At 34.3% G+C, this 16957-nt stretch overlaps 1 protein-coding gene across 1 annotated transcript in view; it reads left to right on the top strand.

Moving 5' to 3' along the window:
- The first annotated feature begins 7592 nt into the window (after positions 1-7592).
- Positions 7593-16957, top strand: part of LOC146158079 (uncharacterized) — a 104863-nt gene continuing 95498 nt past the window's right edge. Inside the window, exons 1-7 of the mRNA XM_083383750.1 lie at positions 7593-7974; positions 8412-8502; positions 11119-11345; positions 12620-12794; positions 13259-13337; positions 14062-14266; positions 15002-15232. Coding sequence (XP_083239876.1) covers positions 7645-7974; positions 8412-8502; positions 11119-11345; positions 12620-12794; positions 13259-13337; positions 14062-14266; positions 15002-15232 — 1338 coding nt within the window. The 5' untranslated portion in view covers positions 7593-7644. The remainder of the gene's footprint in view (positions 7975-8411; positions 8503-11118; positions 11346-12619; positions 12795-13258; positions 13338-14061; positions 14267-15001; positions 15233-16957) is intronic.

Below are 16957 nucleotides of genomic sequence, written 5' to 3' on the forward strand. Positions count from 1 at the left end.
AACTTGACTTGGACTTAACTTAGTCATTTCACTGACAAATTTCAAAATGACTTGTTTACACCGCTGACAAGCAGTAAACTTACTAAATAGTCAACTGGCTGACTGCGTAACACAAACGTCCAGTTTACTGGCAAAAAAAGGATTAACAAAGGTAAACTATGCACGCATCTGTAATGTAGCTTTACAATAGCCAAAAGGTTGGGTAAATCGACATATGTTAGTAACAATAACAGATAGTGATACAAGCTCGTATCGAAACGTCTTTATCAAGATGATGGTAATTTGCTCGACCTTTTTGTCTTTGACATTCTTTATAAAGATAAACTACTTTGCAAAAAACTTAAAAAGATCAGTTTTTTCCTCAAAACGATCTGAATAACAGAACAAAAAATGACTTTAAATCGTTTTGCAAACGCTCATTATGTGTTTTCACATCTTGCCTTCCAACAGAACACACAATGCTGACGCTAAAAGTTCTAGAATTTAATAATAGCTTGAAAAGTGCACCGCTTTGAACAACAAGCAGTCAGCAAGGTTTAAAACTTTAAATGCTTATTTATATTACAAGTTTTAAACCTTGCTTACTGAGCTTGAGCTAATTGAACAGCCCTGGTATAGGTTTACGCAAATGAAGTTTAGTACACTGCTGCTTCCGTACGAAAAGCTTTATTACAAACAACCGTGTATTAAAAACAAATAGAGTGAAAAACATGTGTTTCCATAACAAGCAGCTGTCATTTAAGTCCAAATTATCTTATTCGGCAAAGAAAACTCGTACAGGTGCATTCGGTTTCGAACTACATTAACGTGCACCAGTGGATGTAACTTTGGCTGAGTTTAAAAGCTTACTTTGTCATGTTGCTTTGTACAACAACATAGTTCAAAAAGGTTAATTGTGTGCGCGGGTACAACAGGAAAATTAAATGATTTGATTCAACATTTTTCAGTACAATTGGGTTATTTATTTCAAGTTTGCTGTAAATCACGTTTTTGTTATTTTTGTAGGTGTGTGTTTTTGCTCATAATCGGACGAGTTTACCTTATAATAGTTTAAAGTTTATTTTTGCATATCAATGACTTGACTTAACTTTGCTCTTGACTTAACTGAAACTTGACTTTTTTATTTTTTGTCTTGTTATTTTTCTTTGGTACAGCAGTTCGCAAACTTGGGTCCCGGGCCAGTCATTTAAGTCTTTATTTATGCTTTATTATTCGATTTATAGCGTGTTTTATGATGTCTCTTGTGACTCATAATGCTGTAGTGGAGAGGAGGCCAACCAATCGAATATCAAAAGCCGCATCTGTTACTTGGTTAACCGCAAAGAGCCACACTTTACACACATGGACCTATCGCTCCCTTTTTTACTCACTTTACAAAGAGATCGCACGAAAAAAGTTACTTTATTTCGTTAACTAGAAAAAATGTAATTCATAGCAGTTGAAATTAGGACAATTTATTGTTTTTGGTTGAAATTTTAGGCCTTCTGGCAACCCTGGTTCGAGCGTCCATTCATTTTTATTAGACATTGTTTGACTGAAGCTACGCTTGATTTATTAATTAAAAGGTGTAATCGTGACGTCATGAACGCGACTGGTTCACTGCCGCAAAAGCCACACAAAGACAAATGTAAGACTGGCGGTTACTTTGCTCCTTCTATATTGCTAAACTTTTAGTTCATTCTGCCTAATTCTTATAATTATTTTCTTTTTGAAATTCTACACGGCGACCCACCAAGACAATCCCTTGCGACCCCCAGGTTGAGAACCACTGCAATAAGATATATTAAGTATAATTTCAAATATCGTTCAGTTGCTGAGACGTGCAATTTAAAGTAACAGTTAAATTAGCACATATTTTGAGTCCGGATAAAAAAGTTAAAATTATACAATTGCTTACAATTGAATTAAAATTAATTTTACATTAAATAATTAGGCTACCCAGGAAATTCATAAGTCGCAATTGTACAATAACCACACCTAGCCCGACCTTCAACATGACCTTGATTAAATGGCGATGGGAGAAAACTTATTGTTTTGTTAAATGCAAAATAATGAAAGTGCTGAGAAAGGCGTGCTGGTATGGGAGAAATTTGTTCTACAGAGGAAAGTTGTTCTATCAGTTAAAGCAGTGGTCGGCAAACTTTTATTGTCGCGGCCCAAAGTAGCTGTTTTCAGAGCTATACACTGCTGGAATGAAATTCTGCGAAACCTTTGTACAGTTTGCTATTATTTCCTAGCGAAAACATAAGTGCTACTGATATAAAAATATGTTTTACTCCAGTGAGTGCTTATACAAACAAAATTAGGTAAAAATATTGGTTTCTTATGGTGGTAGGGGAAACGCGATGTTTCTAGGAATGTTTATCGTTATGCAAACATTTTATCGTTATGTAGTGAAAGTATTACCGTGTTTTACGGACCATAAGGAGCAATCTAAATCCATTTTTTTCCTCATAAATTGATCGTGCGCCTTATAAGCCGGTGCGCCTTATGTATGGATCAAGTACGGTGTAGTGCTTTATTGCCTACACTCAAAACCAGTACCGACACTATTATCATATAAATAAACCACCGTCTAACACAATAAACTACGGTAAAAGCAACTTGCGACTACTTGCGACCCCACGTTGCGTCTGATCGACAGGCGACGGCTGGCGACCGCATGGCCGCCGAACCAACGTTGGGTTGCAATGGGAGACGAAAAAAGGAGCGCGGAGAAAAAGTGGGAGGAGTAGGAGAAAGAGCGGAGCGGCCACGCGGCTGAAGTCTCAGCTTTTGCGGTTTACCACGCGGCTGAAATCTCGCAACTAAACATTCCGAAACCTTATAAGAGAAAGCCGAGTGGTAGCAGGCGTTCAAATATAGATGGAAGAACCATACAAGGAGAGTTGGCCAAATATGGCTGCGCATACCTACGGTTTTTGAATGCTATATAAGACTTCGTTTGGCAAAGTTAAATAATCGCCCTAATCATTACATTGTGGTTGGCAAAATAAATTCCCGCTTTTTTGCACAGAATGGAGAGATGCGAAGTTCAACTGGTGGAAGTGTTTACGTGCGTTGGCATCCGGGATATCCATCAGGTTCGGGTCAAGCAGTGATTTGGCTTATTGCTACAAACCCAACAAGGGGGTCTGATATTGGCATGTATAATTATCCACATCTCAACGAACGATGGCCTGTTGCGTTTTGTCGTATTAAAACATCAAACTAATATCATTGATCAACTATAATAAATACAAGAAGATTTTCTCCACAATATGCTTGCCTGCAAAGCAATTTCTACTTCGATTTCGAACTCTAATAAACCCCAACGTATACCGTCTTTTGGTATATATAAATTTTATTTTTTACACTTCAGTAACAAATCGAGTCAGTTGCTTTTTGCGTTTTTGCTTACATTTTAGAGCAACAAATCAGATTCTATAATCAACTTTTTCTTTTGTGCACTATTGAACCTTACAGATGATTGACAGGAGGCATGCTGTCGCGCGACAATAATATGGCGTTTATTAACCACTTGCTTACCGCATGTTGAGCAGTAAAGTGCTTTGATCGTTTCAAGTGCTTGCTTTGTTATGTGAATTATACAATGTAAATAAACACTAATGACTTCTGACTGAGGTAATAGTTATATTAAAGTTCCATCCGCCTAAACATGCTCAGAGCAGTTTAGAAATGTTTAAAGAACATCAAAAAACTTTGCAATAAATAAGCAAATAACGTACTCAATAATGTAAACACTCGATTATTTAAAAACTTGCAAATTAGGCAAAACAATATTTAGTAATCAGGGGTTCTTAAACGCGTAGACCACTGTAGGCAAAAAAAAAAAAAAAATGACGTCATAAATTGACGTCACAATACAAGTAGACTTCATAAATTTGCAGATTTTGGTCCACAAATGTGAAAGTGAAATGGAGTCTAAATACATTCAGTGCAAAACCGTTTTATTTTTGATTAAATTGTTTTCCTTAACAATTTGATTGGACCGCGAAGCACCTAACAAAAAAATCAACACGACTATCGTAAAGAAGATAATTTTTTGAGCAATAAAATTTTCAGGCAACTTACATTTTCAAACCAAGCTGATTAGTTGTACATTTACGTTATTGCACGCTTGAAGTTGAATTGTCCATTGTGACGTCATAGTCTTGTTTTGTGCTAATGAGAATTACGTTTATACAGCTTCCTTCGCTGTCACTGTGAGCTGTACGGTCAAGGTTTTAAAACTGTTCGTGATTGCTAGACTCAAATAAAGTGATTCGTTAATTAGAGGTTAACATAACTGATAGGAAAGAAGCCAGTGCAACCGTCCCATTGATACAATTAAAAACAATGTGTTATTTTAAGTTTATTTGGGACTATTTTTAAGGACCGTGAGCAATTAAAAAATTGCTCGGGGATCGTTGCGTATTTTTTTAACAAAAGTTTGAGAACCACTGGTCTACACAATGACGCACACAAGACAACTGTAAACATTTAAAAAAGTAAAAAAACAGTCCGAAAAGCGAATGTCAAATCCTGGAACCGACACGACTTTCGAGCTTACAGCGCCGCTAAACAACTAGACACCCTTATACCAAGAGTTCAGTCACTCATTCATAGTAAGATTAGATAACTGTAAACATTTAGAAAAAAATAGTCCAGAGGGTTGAAGCCACACACAAAAAAGGCCACACGTTATAGAATAATTTAATCAAAAAGAGTAGGCAAATTTTTCGGCATGCACATTTTACCCAATTTCTAAAGTAACTTATCTCTGTTTACAAAATGACGTAGGCCTACAAAAGATAACTGTAAACGTTTCAAAAATTAAAAAAAAAACAGTCCGAGAAGTGAATGTCAAATCTTGTAACCGACACGGCTTTCGAGTTCAGCGCTACGGCCAAAAAAAACAAGACGCCCTTATACCAAGAGTACAGCCACTCTTTATAGTAAGATTGGAAAGTCCCCTATCTCTGTTCACAAAATGCTGCACAAAAAATAACCTAGATATTTAGAAAAACAGTCAATAGGGTTAAAGCCACACGTCAAAAATAAGAATCAAAAATTGTAGGCAAACTTTTCGCCACCCAAATTTTAGCCAAATTAGAAGGTCACTTCTCGCTCTGTTTACAAAATGATGCACAAAAGACAACTGTAAACATTTCAAAAATAAAAAAAAATAGTCCGAAAAGCGAATGTCAAATCCTGGAACCGACACGGCTTTCGAGTTCAGCGCTACGGCCCAAAAAAACTAGCCGCCCTTATGCCAAGAGTTCAGTCACACTCATTCATAGTAAGAGAGGCTCCATTGTTTATAGCGCTCGCGCTGCGGCGGCGGTTACGCCTGGACGGCTAGGTTTGTCTTCCTGTGCCAGTCTTGCGCCGAACTTGTTTGATTTGCCGCGGTTTGATCTAGCGCTGTGGCACTGCTGGCCAGTCTAGGCCGAATAAGGCACGTTTTCTTGAGCTAGGGCGATCGAATTTGACGTTAAACAACAAGTTTGGCGCTGGAATAGAATCCTACAACTTTTTTACAGTTCAAAACGAAATGTCAAAATTGGAATTGCAAGAAAGTAATAATACCACTTGACCCACCCTAACTCTAACTCACACCTTAAACTTGAATAATGTAAGCAATAAACCCTCGGACGTAAATGTGGTAAGATTCTAGATCAGCGCCCAATGTTTAGTTTACTTTCGAGTCTTTTAAATCGCGTTTCAACCTTTTTGGTTTTTTTTGTTTGTTTACGCGTTATAGCTAGCATTTTGACTTTTTGCTGTTCGTAGCGTTTTTTAAGGTTAAACTTGGTCTCAATGCGTTGAGAAATTGGCGACGACTGTGGTTTTTGCGTGGAGTTTTACCGCAAAATATGGCTGGATGATTGATCGTCTGGCTGAGCATTTAAACGTAGTATTTGAGCATTGCTTTACCGAATTAAGCTCGCTGGTTTAAATGTCCTACATATTTGAAAGCGCGAACTTGCTGTTATATCAATATTTGTCTAGTGTTTAAGAGAGCAAGATTTACTTTCTTGTTCATCGTTTTAAGCCAAGATATATCCTAATCCTTTTGCCTATGTTTTTATAATTGTTTGTCGTCATTCACACTTATTATTTAACACGTGTTACTATATACTTGTTTACAATTCGCGTGTTTACAATTTTCCTAGTTGTTTAGTTATGTTGGCAAAGTCAATATGGCATGGATAACAATGTAGAAGTTAACTTATTATCTAAGTTATACTTTTTAAAATGTAATTGTATGTGGTTTTAGCTTTGTAATTGTTTGCTATTAAAACACACTTTACCTTTTAAAATTAAGTTTGAAGTATAATGGTTGGAAGTTGTAGTTAGGCCTATACACAAGTTTAAAATAACACTTTATTCATTTAAAAAAAAATGGATTTCAGTTCATCGAAACGTTCAAAATGCTACCTACTTAAGTATAGGCTTTGGTATTCTTAGTTTTTTAAAATACAGACTGTTTTACCTTACTGCAAAGTCTACTTTTTGTCAAATTAGGTATTTATTCAGATTGAAGATGTTTATAGATAATAAGTTATTTGTGCTGTTTTGTGCTTTTTTGTTATTTCAATTTGCACAATGCCGAAAAAAGAGACAAATGAAAGAAATGGAATACTCCATTCATAATTACAGTTCTTCAGGTATTTTATAAATCAGTTACTTGTACTTCTAAACATTCATTTCTATTTTGATGTTTTTGATTGTACATGAAGTTAAACTAATTATCTAAAGTTGAAAATGACCTGTTTTGTTTTTTAATCAATTGTTTATCTCAAATTATTCAATTAGGTTATTTTGTTTATTCTTTGTTATTTAAGAAATTGATTTTTCAAATGTTTTTTTTTATTAGAAATAGTTCTTACTGGAAAACAGTTGTGAAAAATAGGCTAGTGCTTTGACGGAGTTGCTGCATATGTTAATTAGATAATAATAAATAATAAAATAGATCTTTTTTCATAGAAATAGACTTCCTAAAGTTGGATTATGATGGAAGTTCAACAAAGCGAAGTAAAAGCACAGTTTGGAAATGGAAAAAGGACACTCCACAAATTTCAATCGAAATACCGCCCAATGCGTTTAATGGTGTGGCAATTAAAGGTAAACTGTGCTGTAACTGTAACTTGGGTATCAAAAGTTAGGTCTGCAATTTCCTCTTTAATTTAATTAACTTAAATGTACCTACAAATGAACTGTGAATGTTTGTAAAAATATATTAACTGTCTTAAGTCCACCTCAGCAGTATAAATACATTAAATCAATGTTTTTTTACCATGTTGAAAATCACTAAAATTTGTTCAAAACTTTAAAATACTACCTACTTCTGTATGGGCTTTGATATTCTTTCTATGTTTAACCACAACTTCCTACCATTATCTTAAGATCTATTTAAAACGTTCAAAATGCTTTCTATTTCTTTATGGGCTTTGAATTGATATTTAGTTGATATCCAACTACAACCTCAAGCCATTATTTGAAGATTTATTTGAAACGTTTAAAATTATACATCTTCTGTATGGACTGTGATATTTCAATACACCTCCAGGCATTATGTTTCAATGTTTTTATTTGTTTTTAGCATCCAATGGCTCTTTTTCGCTGGAGCTTGATGCGAAAATCCAAAAGCGATCCAAGATGTCCGCGGTTCGCTTTAGGTGCCAAAAACCTGACGGAAGCGAAGGATTATGTTTGGAAATACTCTTCTATTTAAAGCGATCGGAGATAAGCTTGCATTATTGGAATGCTGATTCCCTACCAGAACTGGTGCGTTTCAAATCAGGAAAACTAACAACGAAAAAGTGGTGGAATTTTAAGTTTCACATCGACACCAATGCATCGTTTATTGGAATATCGACCGATTTAGGCAAAAAAAGTGGAATTTATGTCGCTAAAGGTGTTAACTTTAACCTGCAAAGCATCACTTCAATACAAGTTTGTGGTCGAACGCAAAGACATCGATTTTTGGTGAGTTTTTTCTGATTTTATTATGTCTTTGTTTAAGTTTTGAAAGTACATGTTACATAGACATGTATTACCTAGTTTAAACAAATTTTAAATTAATAGTATTATATATTTGGGAAACATAGTAACATCACATAGGTAGAATATACCTTTGTTATAAAATTTAAAAAAAGGTGCTTTGTTTGCTTGCTTTGTTTATTTAAGAATGGATGACCCATTGTTACCAAAGTTCTCATTTAAATCTTATCTGTTTAAGAATCCCAAACAAAACAGTTATTAATCAATAACTATCGATTTAGGCCTGAACATAAACAGATTTCTTGCCTATTAAATTATAGTGAAATGTTTTCACATTTTTTACAAATTCCTACTAAATATTTCATGCGAATATGTATGCATATTACAAATTTAGAAAGAAGAATAAAATTGTTGTTTTAAAGGGCCAAATCAGAAAGCTATCCATGTACGTTCCTGGTTTGGTGAGTTTTTCTGATCAAAGTGAAACACAGCCCTTGGAACCTGCCTCTCAAGGTAAATATCTTTCCGTTTTTTTTAAGCATATGTGTGATGCTTTGCAGTTCCAGCTCATGTTAACATTGCATTTGAGAAAGCTACTCCTAAATCTTGACTTGTGATCCTAAATAATCATATTTGATATTTCGAGTGACAACGTATAAATAACCCATTTATTGAAACTTTAACCCATATATTGAAAGTTTAACCCATATATTGAAAGTTTAACCCATTTATTGAAACTTTAACCCATATATTGAAAGTTTAACCCATTTATTGAAACTTTAACCCATATATTGAAAGTTTAACCCATATATTGAAACTTTAACCCATATATTGAAAGTTTAACCCATGTATTGAAAGCTTAACCCATGTATTAAAAGTTTAACCCACGTATTAAAAGTTTAACCCATGTATTGAAAGTTTAACCCACGTATTGAAAGTTTAACCCATATATTGAAAGTTTAACCCACGTACTGCAAGTTTAACCCACGTACTGCAAGTTTAAAGTTGTTTAAATAAAGGTTGACAATGTCTCAGTCAATGCCTTTCAATATTATGGTTTGCACCATTGCCATTGTTTACTTTTTTGGCCTGCCAAGCATACTATGCTACACAATATCTAGTAAAACATTATTTTAGGTTCATAAAAAGAGTTATACGCGTTATGTCATTGAAATTTAAAAAAATTTAAAAACCAAATTGTAAAATTAAGAAAAAAAATGATTATTTATAAGTATCTGGATATAAGACTCCCAATCTGATACATTAATTTGTGTCAACAATTTCCTGTGTGGGGGGAAATAAGTTTGAAGATCACACTTGAGGAAGTAATTGTTGTTATCGTGGAAACAATAGCGCTCATTTGTGGCTTCCTACCGCTTGATAAGAGGGTTTGCCTTCATTCTGGCCTCAATTAGGTGTCATACCCTCAGGGCATCTGCCAAATATTCATTTTTGACCGTTCAATGGCCGCTATTGTACTGTTAATCCCACCTGGCAGCCGTGCCACTTCTGACAAATTAGAGAACCTTGTTTGAATTTTCTCACTATGATCTGCTCAACCACCTACTATGTATTGGTTTACTGATTATTTTTCCTAAGGTGCTTTTGCTTTTAGTTTGCCTTGCAGACAAAATTGCTGGGTTTATGCTTGAAAAAGTGCTGCACACATTTTTGAGAAAATACATGATTTTTTTGAGAAAATGAATCAATTTTTTTAAATTTAATTAATAAGATAAAAAACATATGTGTAAATCATTGTATATATACCTGTTTTGTTCTGTTTACAACAATTAGGATTTTTTTTTCAATCAATTTACAAAGCAAACAAAGCTTTATTTAGATCAATATGAAACATTACCCAAAATTCGCAATGCAATATAGATGCTTTTTTACAGATGCACAGATGCTTTTATATTTTGTTTCCCTAAAATATACTATTGGCATGGTATCTACTTATTATGTGTTTGTTTTTTAAATAGTTTACTTAAAAGCAACCCTGTAGATTAGTGTTCCTTGACCTATATGGGTTGTGGGTGGCTGTTCAATTTGGTGGATTTGGCCAACTTTCACTTAGTTAGATTAATTGAAATTGGTTTATGGCAAGATTTGTTTAAAATTTAAGAAAACTGTGGCAGAAATATGTAGAAGTTGCTAATATTAATTGAATTTAAATTTATTTATGCTATTTGTCTTGTGTTTGTTTGACTATTCAATGTTTGGTGGATAGAATTGGGTCGCCAAAGTTGCTGTTATACTAACACTTTTTGTTCGAATTGGTCGAAAAAAAGGTTGAAAAACCCCGCTGTACAGTTCAACATAATTTTCTTCTACTCTTTGATATCCATCTTGCATTGTACGCCATTCAAATAGATGAACTTTGTTCTGCGTGAAGCAATAGTATACCTTGTGGTTACATTGTCATTATCACTTCCTGCCATCTTACAAATAGGAGATCTGCTCTGCTGATAAAAATCCTTTTACAATTGCTAGAATCAATCAAACAAGTCAAAATTGTTCTGTTTCGATTGCATTTTGTAATTTGACCTGCTACTTTTTTGCTACAAGCATGTTCAAATTAACTTCTTGCAATCTGTATAAATCACTCTTTCTAGGGTCCAAAAAGTTGTTATGTTTTATTTTTTATGTTCTATTTAATAATTTTAATCAGGGTTTAAAAAATTTACCATGTATTTATTAATTTTAATCTTGGTTTAAAAGGTTAATATTGATCTAGGGTAAAAAAGTTATTAATTTTGGATGTTTTATCTAAAATGGGTTTGTTAATTTTAATTTGGGGTTACAAAGTTATTAATTTTGGATGTTTTCTGGCAATGGATATATTAATGTTGATAAGGTGTTAAAAAGTTAATCATTTTGGATGTTTTATCAAAAATGGATTAATTTAACACAGAATGTGTGATAATGGAAATCACCTTGACCCTTGCAAGTTAGATGTTGGCCTTAATTCCTGATCAGTAACAGCAGAATATCAATAGACTTATAAGATCTTTTTATAGTGTCTGGTTTGAATTGCTAGCTTTTGCGAGTGTTCTGCTATTGAAAATAGATTTCTTAATTTTTTAATGTGTTTGCCTGGTGAAGTAAACTTTTTTTGCACTCTATGAACAGAAAAATCGAGCCGGAATGCCCTCACAAAAAGAGGGGCTCTCCGGCCAATGGAACCGGGTGGAAATTTGGCAGCAAGGAGTGAAATTCGAGAGACGCTTCGTACCCCTACTCTTCATGCATTGCGGTCAACCAACAATATCGATGCCACTGTAGATCAAAAAGTCCAACGGTGTCTAGACGAAAATCAGTCATTGAATGTCATGATAACACAGCTAAGGCAGTCACTGGTGTGTAAAGCTATACCTCCTCAGTAACCTTATATTTTAATTTCTCTCTGCAGTGCACACTGTAAATAAATAAAAATGCTTTTAGAGCCGAAAAGGTCAAGGTAATCATTTTGATATGATTTGATGTTATAAACTATTTAATGTTAAAATGCCTTAAACCATTCAGATCAAACTTTTTTTTTTAAATAATTTTTTGGGTTTAGTTAGACAATCACGCTTAATACCCCAACTATTTTTGGTTACTTAAAGGACAACCTTAAAAGGCACTTTTAACACTGAGCTCAACTAGCTTGTTAGGTATATTGCAGAAAAGGTTATTTTTTGCAAAAAAGTAAAAGTGTTTTATTTTTGAACTGAGTTTAGATTATTTTGGGGTTTTGGAAACAAGCTGATTAAATGTGTGATTTTATTAAACTGCCGAATCAAACTAAATAACTCAAATAAAATCAGAAAACAAGACTGGGGCAGTGCCTGGTTTGTAAAGCTGTAGCTCTTCAGTAACCCTATATTTCAATTTCTCTCCCAGGGTGTATACTGTAAATAAATAAAACTGTTTGCTGAGCTGAAAAGGTCAAGTTAATCATGTTTATATGATTTGGCCTGTTATTTATTGTTTTTATGCCAATACCTTAATGAAATTAACCTCAAGTCAAACATATGTGTAAATATGTATATATGAGACATAATATCTTTCGCAAAGAGGTAGGAATTTTTTTTGTAACTCTTTTTTAATTATTTTGGGGCTTTGGCAACAGGCCAATTAAATGTGTCTATTTTATTCCACTGCAATTTTTTCTCAAATAATTCTAATGTATATTCGTCTTCTTTTTTTTCTTTGCAATAACAGGCCAAAAATTTTATGGATTTTTATAAAAATTAACTCAAAAAACTTAAGTTGGTTGAAAAGATTTAGAAAATACCATGGTTACCATTTATCATGTTAAAAGATATAAAGAATTACTCAAAACAGTTAAAAAATTTTTTTACCTTCTTCTGTATGGGCTTTGATATTTGTTCTACAGTTAGAAAATCTGTTACATATTTTTCATTTAGTCATTCTACAATGATCTAGTCGTCAACAAAATGTTAATTTTGTAAATTCAGTGCTACCCTAAATATTTTTTTAAATATTGTTGTGCTTATTTGTGGCGTACTTTTTAAAACAATCTGAAAAATTGTAAAGATTTTTTTAAATGGTAAATTAAAAAAAAAAAAATTAAAAAAAAATGACAACAACAAAAACAAAACTTAGTTTTGCATTTTGTTATTTACAGGCTCAAGTAGAACAAAGACTCACGAATTTGGAGTCATGCGAATGTGTTCCTGTGAGGTGCATCGATGCAAGTGGTGTCTTTCACAGCAACGATGAGGAATGGATGGAAGGACGTTGTACAACTTGTGTGTGTAGACAAGGACAAGTACATTGTCACAACATCTCCGGGTGCCAAGGTTAGTTTTAGGGGCATTTTGCAATATTTTTGGGGTATTTTAGCTACTCAAAGGGCCAATGTTAGTTTTTGGGTATTTTGTAGCTTTTTCGGGGCAATGTTTGCAACTCAAACTGCCAAGGTTATTTTTTGGATATCTTGTAATTTTTTGGGGGTGTTTTTGCAATATAAGTTTAATTCAGTTGGGTAATGCAGCAATATACAGCAGTGTTGCAATGAATTACGTCAAAATTGATTGAAAGTCACTGTTTTTAAATCTTTCTTTGGCTGGCGTGTTTGTGCATAATCTTGTCAGTCACACTTAACTGAAGCATTTGGGATAAAATAACTTAATTTGATTTCTCATTTAGTCAAATTTATTTTATTTATTTTTTGACAAGATTCAAAATTCAATTTATTTTTGTGTATCTTTAAAAAATTTAAATTTTTGTGTTTTACGATTTTCAAAATATACTTTTTTTGTAGAAAATCCAGGTTTTTGTGCAAGCGAACCTTGCCAAAACAATGCACAGTGCGAAGAACTGGAAGATGGCTACAGGTGTAGGTAAGATACCCATGGTTTGAAAAAAAAATTTTAAGTTAACACTTGGCCAATTTTGAGCGAATTTTTACATGTTATTGTATCCTACAATTTTTTCTGTTTTTTTTTCTGTGTTTTTTGAAGAATCTTTGCCTTTATGGTATATGGTAAACTAAATGTTGTTGCAAGTCTAAATGCTGGTAATTCTATCCAGTCTTTTACACTCTTTTAAAACGTAAAAAACTTACTCTTTTTCAATATTTTTAAGAGATAAAATATTTGTAAAACACACCAGCTTGTAAATAATAATCACATGTTACATGGTACACCGAAAGCCATCGTAAACTCACCAATTCGTAACTAAAGTCGTTAGTTCGAACCTCACTGCAGGCTAGTTGTTTTTCTAGCCTGCTCTGCTTGCATCATTGATCGACAGATTCGGTGAGTCTGCAATGGCTTTTCGGTGTACTAATTATACGTAAGCCGTAATCGTTGGTCAAAAAGCAGCTTCAGTAGATCACAGTTGTTTAACACATATGTGTGTGTATCGTGCATCGAATGTTATTGTACTGTAGATCCCCTTCAATATTAGTTGCCTGTACTAAGATTTCGGTGTACTAATGATACATAAGCCGTATTCGTTTGTCCAAAAGCAGCTTCAGAAGGGCTACATCACAATCGTTATCACACACATATGTGCGCGTATTTTTTATTACATGCTACAAACAAATATTATAAACATCACAAGGTGCTTGGACGGATTCCACGGGCCAGAATGCCAGCACACGGACAGCTGCGATTTAAACGTGTGTCGAAACGGCGGAAGCTGCGTTCATGAGGCCTCGTCATACAGGTGTGAGTGTCCAAAACCCTACCGTGGAACACACTGTGAGCTGACTGATTGGTGTAGACGGCGACCCTGTCTGAACGGCGTGTGCACTAATACAAAATACGTGAGTTTTTGTTAATGTTTTTTGGTAAAAAAATGTTAATATTAGTCATTCTATGTTTAAATCGAAAATACGTGATTTTTTTTAGTTAAAGAATTTTTATATTAGCTATTCACTGCACTAATTAAAAATACGTTTGTTTTTGTTATTTTTTTAGTTTTTTGTTGTTAAAAAATGTTAATATTAGTCATTTTATGCATCAATCGAAAATACAATGCACTGTATTTCCACCAGATTCGCTTTTTTCTTGTAAGAATAAAAAACATCGCTTGAAGCCGTTACATATTTCTCCCAGAGTTGCATCTCCCCTATTAAAATTAAAACACCGCTTCGAAATGTCTTATATTTCTACCAGATTCTCCTATTTCTTATTAGAATAAAAACGGCACATTATTTCTCCCAGTATCGCACCTCCTTAAAAATAAAACATCGCTTTAAGCTGTTTCTATTTTAACCAGAGTCACCTAATTTATATTAGAATTAAAAAAAAACGCTTCAAGCTGTCTTACATTTCTGCCAGATTTGCTTTTTTGTTGAGAATAAAAAAACACTGCTGAAAGCGCTTTCTTATATTAAAAAAAACAGCAACCGTTTTTTGGCTTCTCTTTTTTAAGAATAAAACACCGCTTCCTGTACTGGAGAAAAAAAAACGCTTTAAGCTGTCCTACATTTCTACCCAGTTCGCCTCTTTCTTGTGTTAATAAAACACCGCTTTAAGCTGTCATATATTTTCCCCAGAGCCGCACCTGCGACTGTCGAGACGGTTACATCGGCGACAGCTGCCAATACGGCGACCCCTGTTATTCCTCGCCTTGCATGAACGGCGCTATTTGCACCCCCTTCTTCGGTAGCCGGCTGCGATTCATGTGCGCTTGCGTAACCGGCTACAAGGGCGAACGATGTGAACAGCTCGACCACTGCGCCACAGAGCCCTGTTTGAACGGAGGCGAGTGCCAGAATAGAGGACAGGTGAGCTATTTTTTTGAAGTAAATAGAAGTTACTTTATTTTGGTAAAAGATAAACATCATTTTTTGTGTGTGCGTTTTTAAGAAAGAAGCATGTTTTTTTAGTGAAATTTTGTAGAAATTGAGACTATTAAAAATAATGTATAACAAAACAAAAAATGATATATATAAAACAAAAATACGTATATTTAAAGCAAACAGGTTTTGCTTTTCGAAATGCTTTTTCTCATGTGAAAAAATCTGATTTTATTTAAAAAAAAAACTATTTTTATAAAGCTTAATTACCAAGTAGACCGGTGGTTCACAACCTCATATGGTTTGCAGCATCCAACTAAAATTTTCGTCTTGTGGTTTACTACACAAAGAGTTGTATCAAGATGCTTAGCCATAAAGCCAAAGTAAGATTCGTAAAGCTTTCCAAATATTGCTAGGCACCCTTGAGCATCAGTAATGGCGCCCTGATCTGGAACCTCACTAGACCTTATTTCCATTGCGCACAGTTAAAATTGCGAAGGTTTAACCTAATCAGCGACTTTCTTTACTGATTTTCTGCAAAAATCAGTTGCTCTGTGAAGCAACGCAAACAAGGTTTCTTAGAGACCAAAAATGGTCAAGAGTTGCAACCGCACCATCGCTAACCCTTAGCACGCTGCCTTATTTAGAAATACGACCGTAATTACAAGATGTATGATGTTTTTAGTTTGTTGACATGTGCTGCCCCTTTTTCAGCTAGATCAGTGCTTCTCAACCTTTTTTCGCGGCGACACAAATATTAAGCGTAAGTATGACGACTAAGCTTTGGCGACCCAATTGTTTTTTCTTGTGAGCGAAATAAAAGCTAGCTTCTTGTGAGCGAACAAAAATAGGCATTAGCATAAAGAATTTCGAATTTCAATAATAAGACGTTATTTGTATTGCTTCCTTAATTTTCTTAATTGAGAAATCTTTCTCAGAAACAATCTCAATTAGTATAAACATGTGAGCTACTGCGGTCGGCGACCCAACCAAATCAAAGTGCGACTTAATTTTGGACCCATAGGTTGAGAAGCACTGAGCTAGATCCTGCAACCTTGACTTGGGTGTACTTAAGTCATTTTTAAATCACATGACCTGACTTAAGTATTTCAGATACAATCAGTTGACTTAAGTCTATTGCACAAATAACTTGGCAAGGACCTTCGATTGAAAGTGCTTAAATGGAATACGAATTTGAATTTTTAATTTATATAATGACTTTAACTGGAAACTTCTTGCTATAGACGTGATTTGGGTTGGGCTTGGGTAAGTAAAGTCTTTGACTCAATTTTTGTGGCAAATTACATGACTAGGACTTCAGTTTAAAATGAACTGCCATACACTTGAAAGGCTCGCTTATGTTATTGTATAAAAGTGTTGGCGAGGTTTGTAGTTTTTGTCATTTTTAACAAAAATCTTTAACCACATATAGCAACACATATTTAATTCACCGAGCCGAATGTATCATTCTACCTTTGGTCGGCCACTAAAATTGTGTGATTTCAAAATATCCCTTAAAAAAAATCTTCTAAAACAATGCCTTTGAACAAAACCTACCCCCAAGCTTTAACGTCCAGCGATCCTTAATCTGACAAGCTAATCCCGTTTCCAGTCCACTGAATCCAGCCACCGTTGTACTACTACAGCTGGGTGGTCTAATTGCTAGCTGTGCTCCTGTTTAGTTCCCAGGTAAGCAACCCGCAATCTGATATC

This window comes from Ascidiella aspersa, chromosome 3 (genome assembly GCF_963924565.1).
Source record: "Ascidiella aspersa chromosome 3, kaAscAspe10.2, whole genome shotgun sequence".
Taxonomy (NCBI): domain Eukaryota; kingdom Metazoa; phylum Chordata; class Ascidiacea; order Phlebobranchia; family Ascidiidae; genus Ascidiella; species Ascidiella aspersa.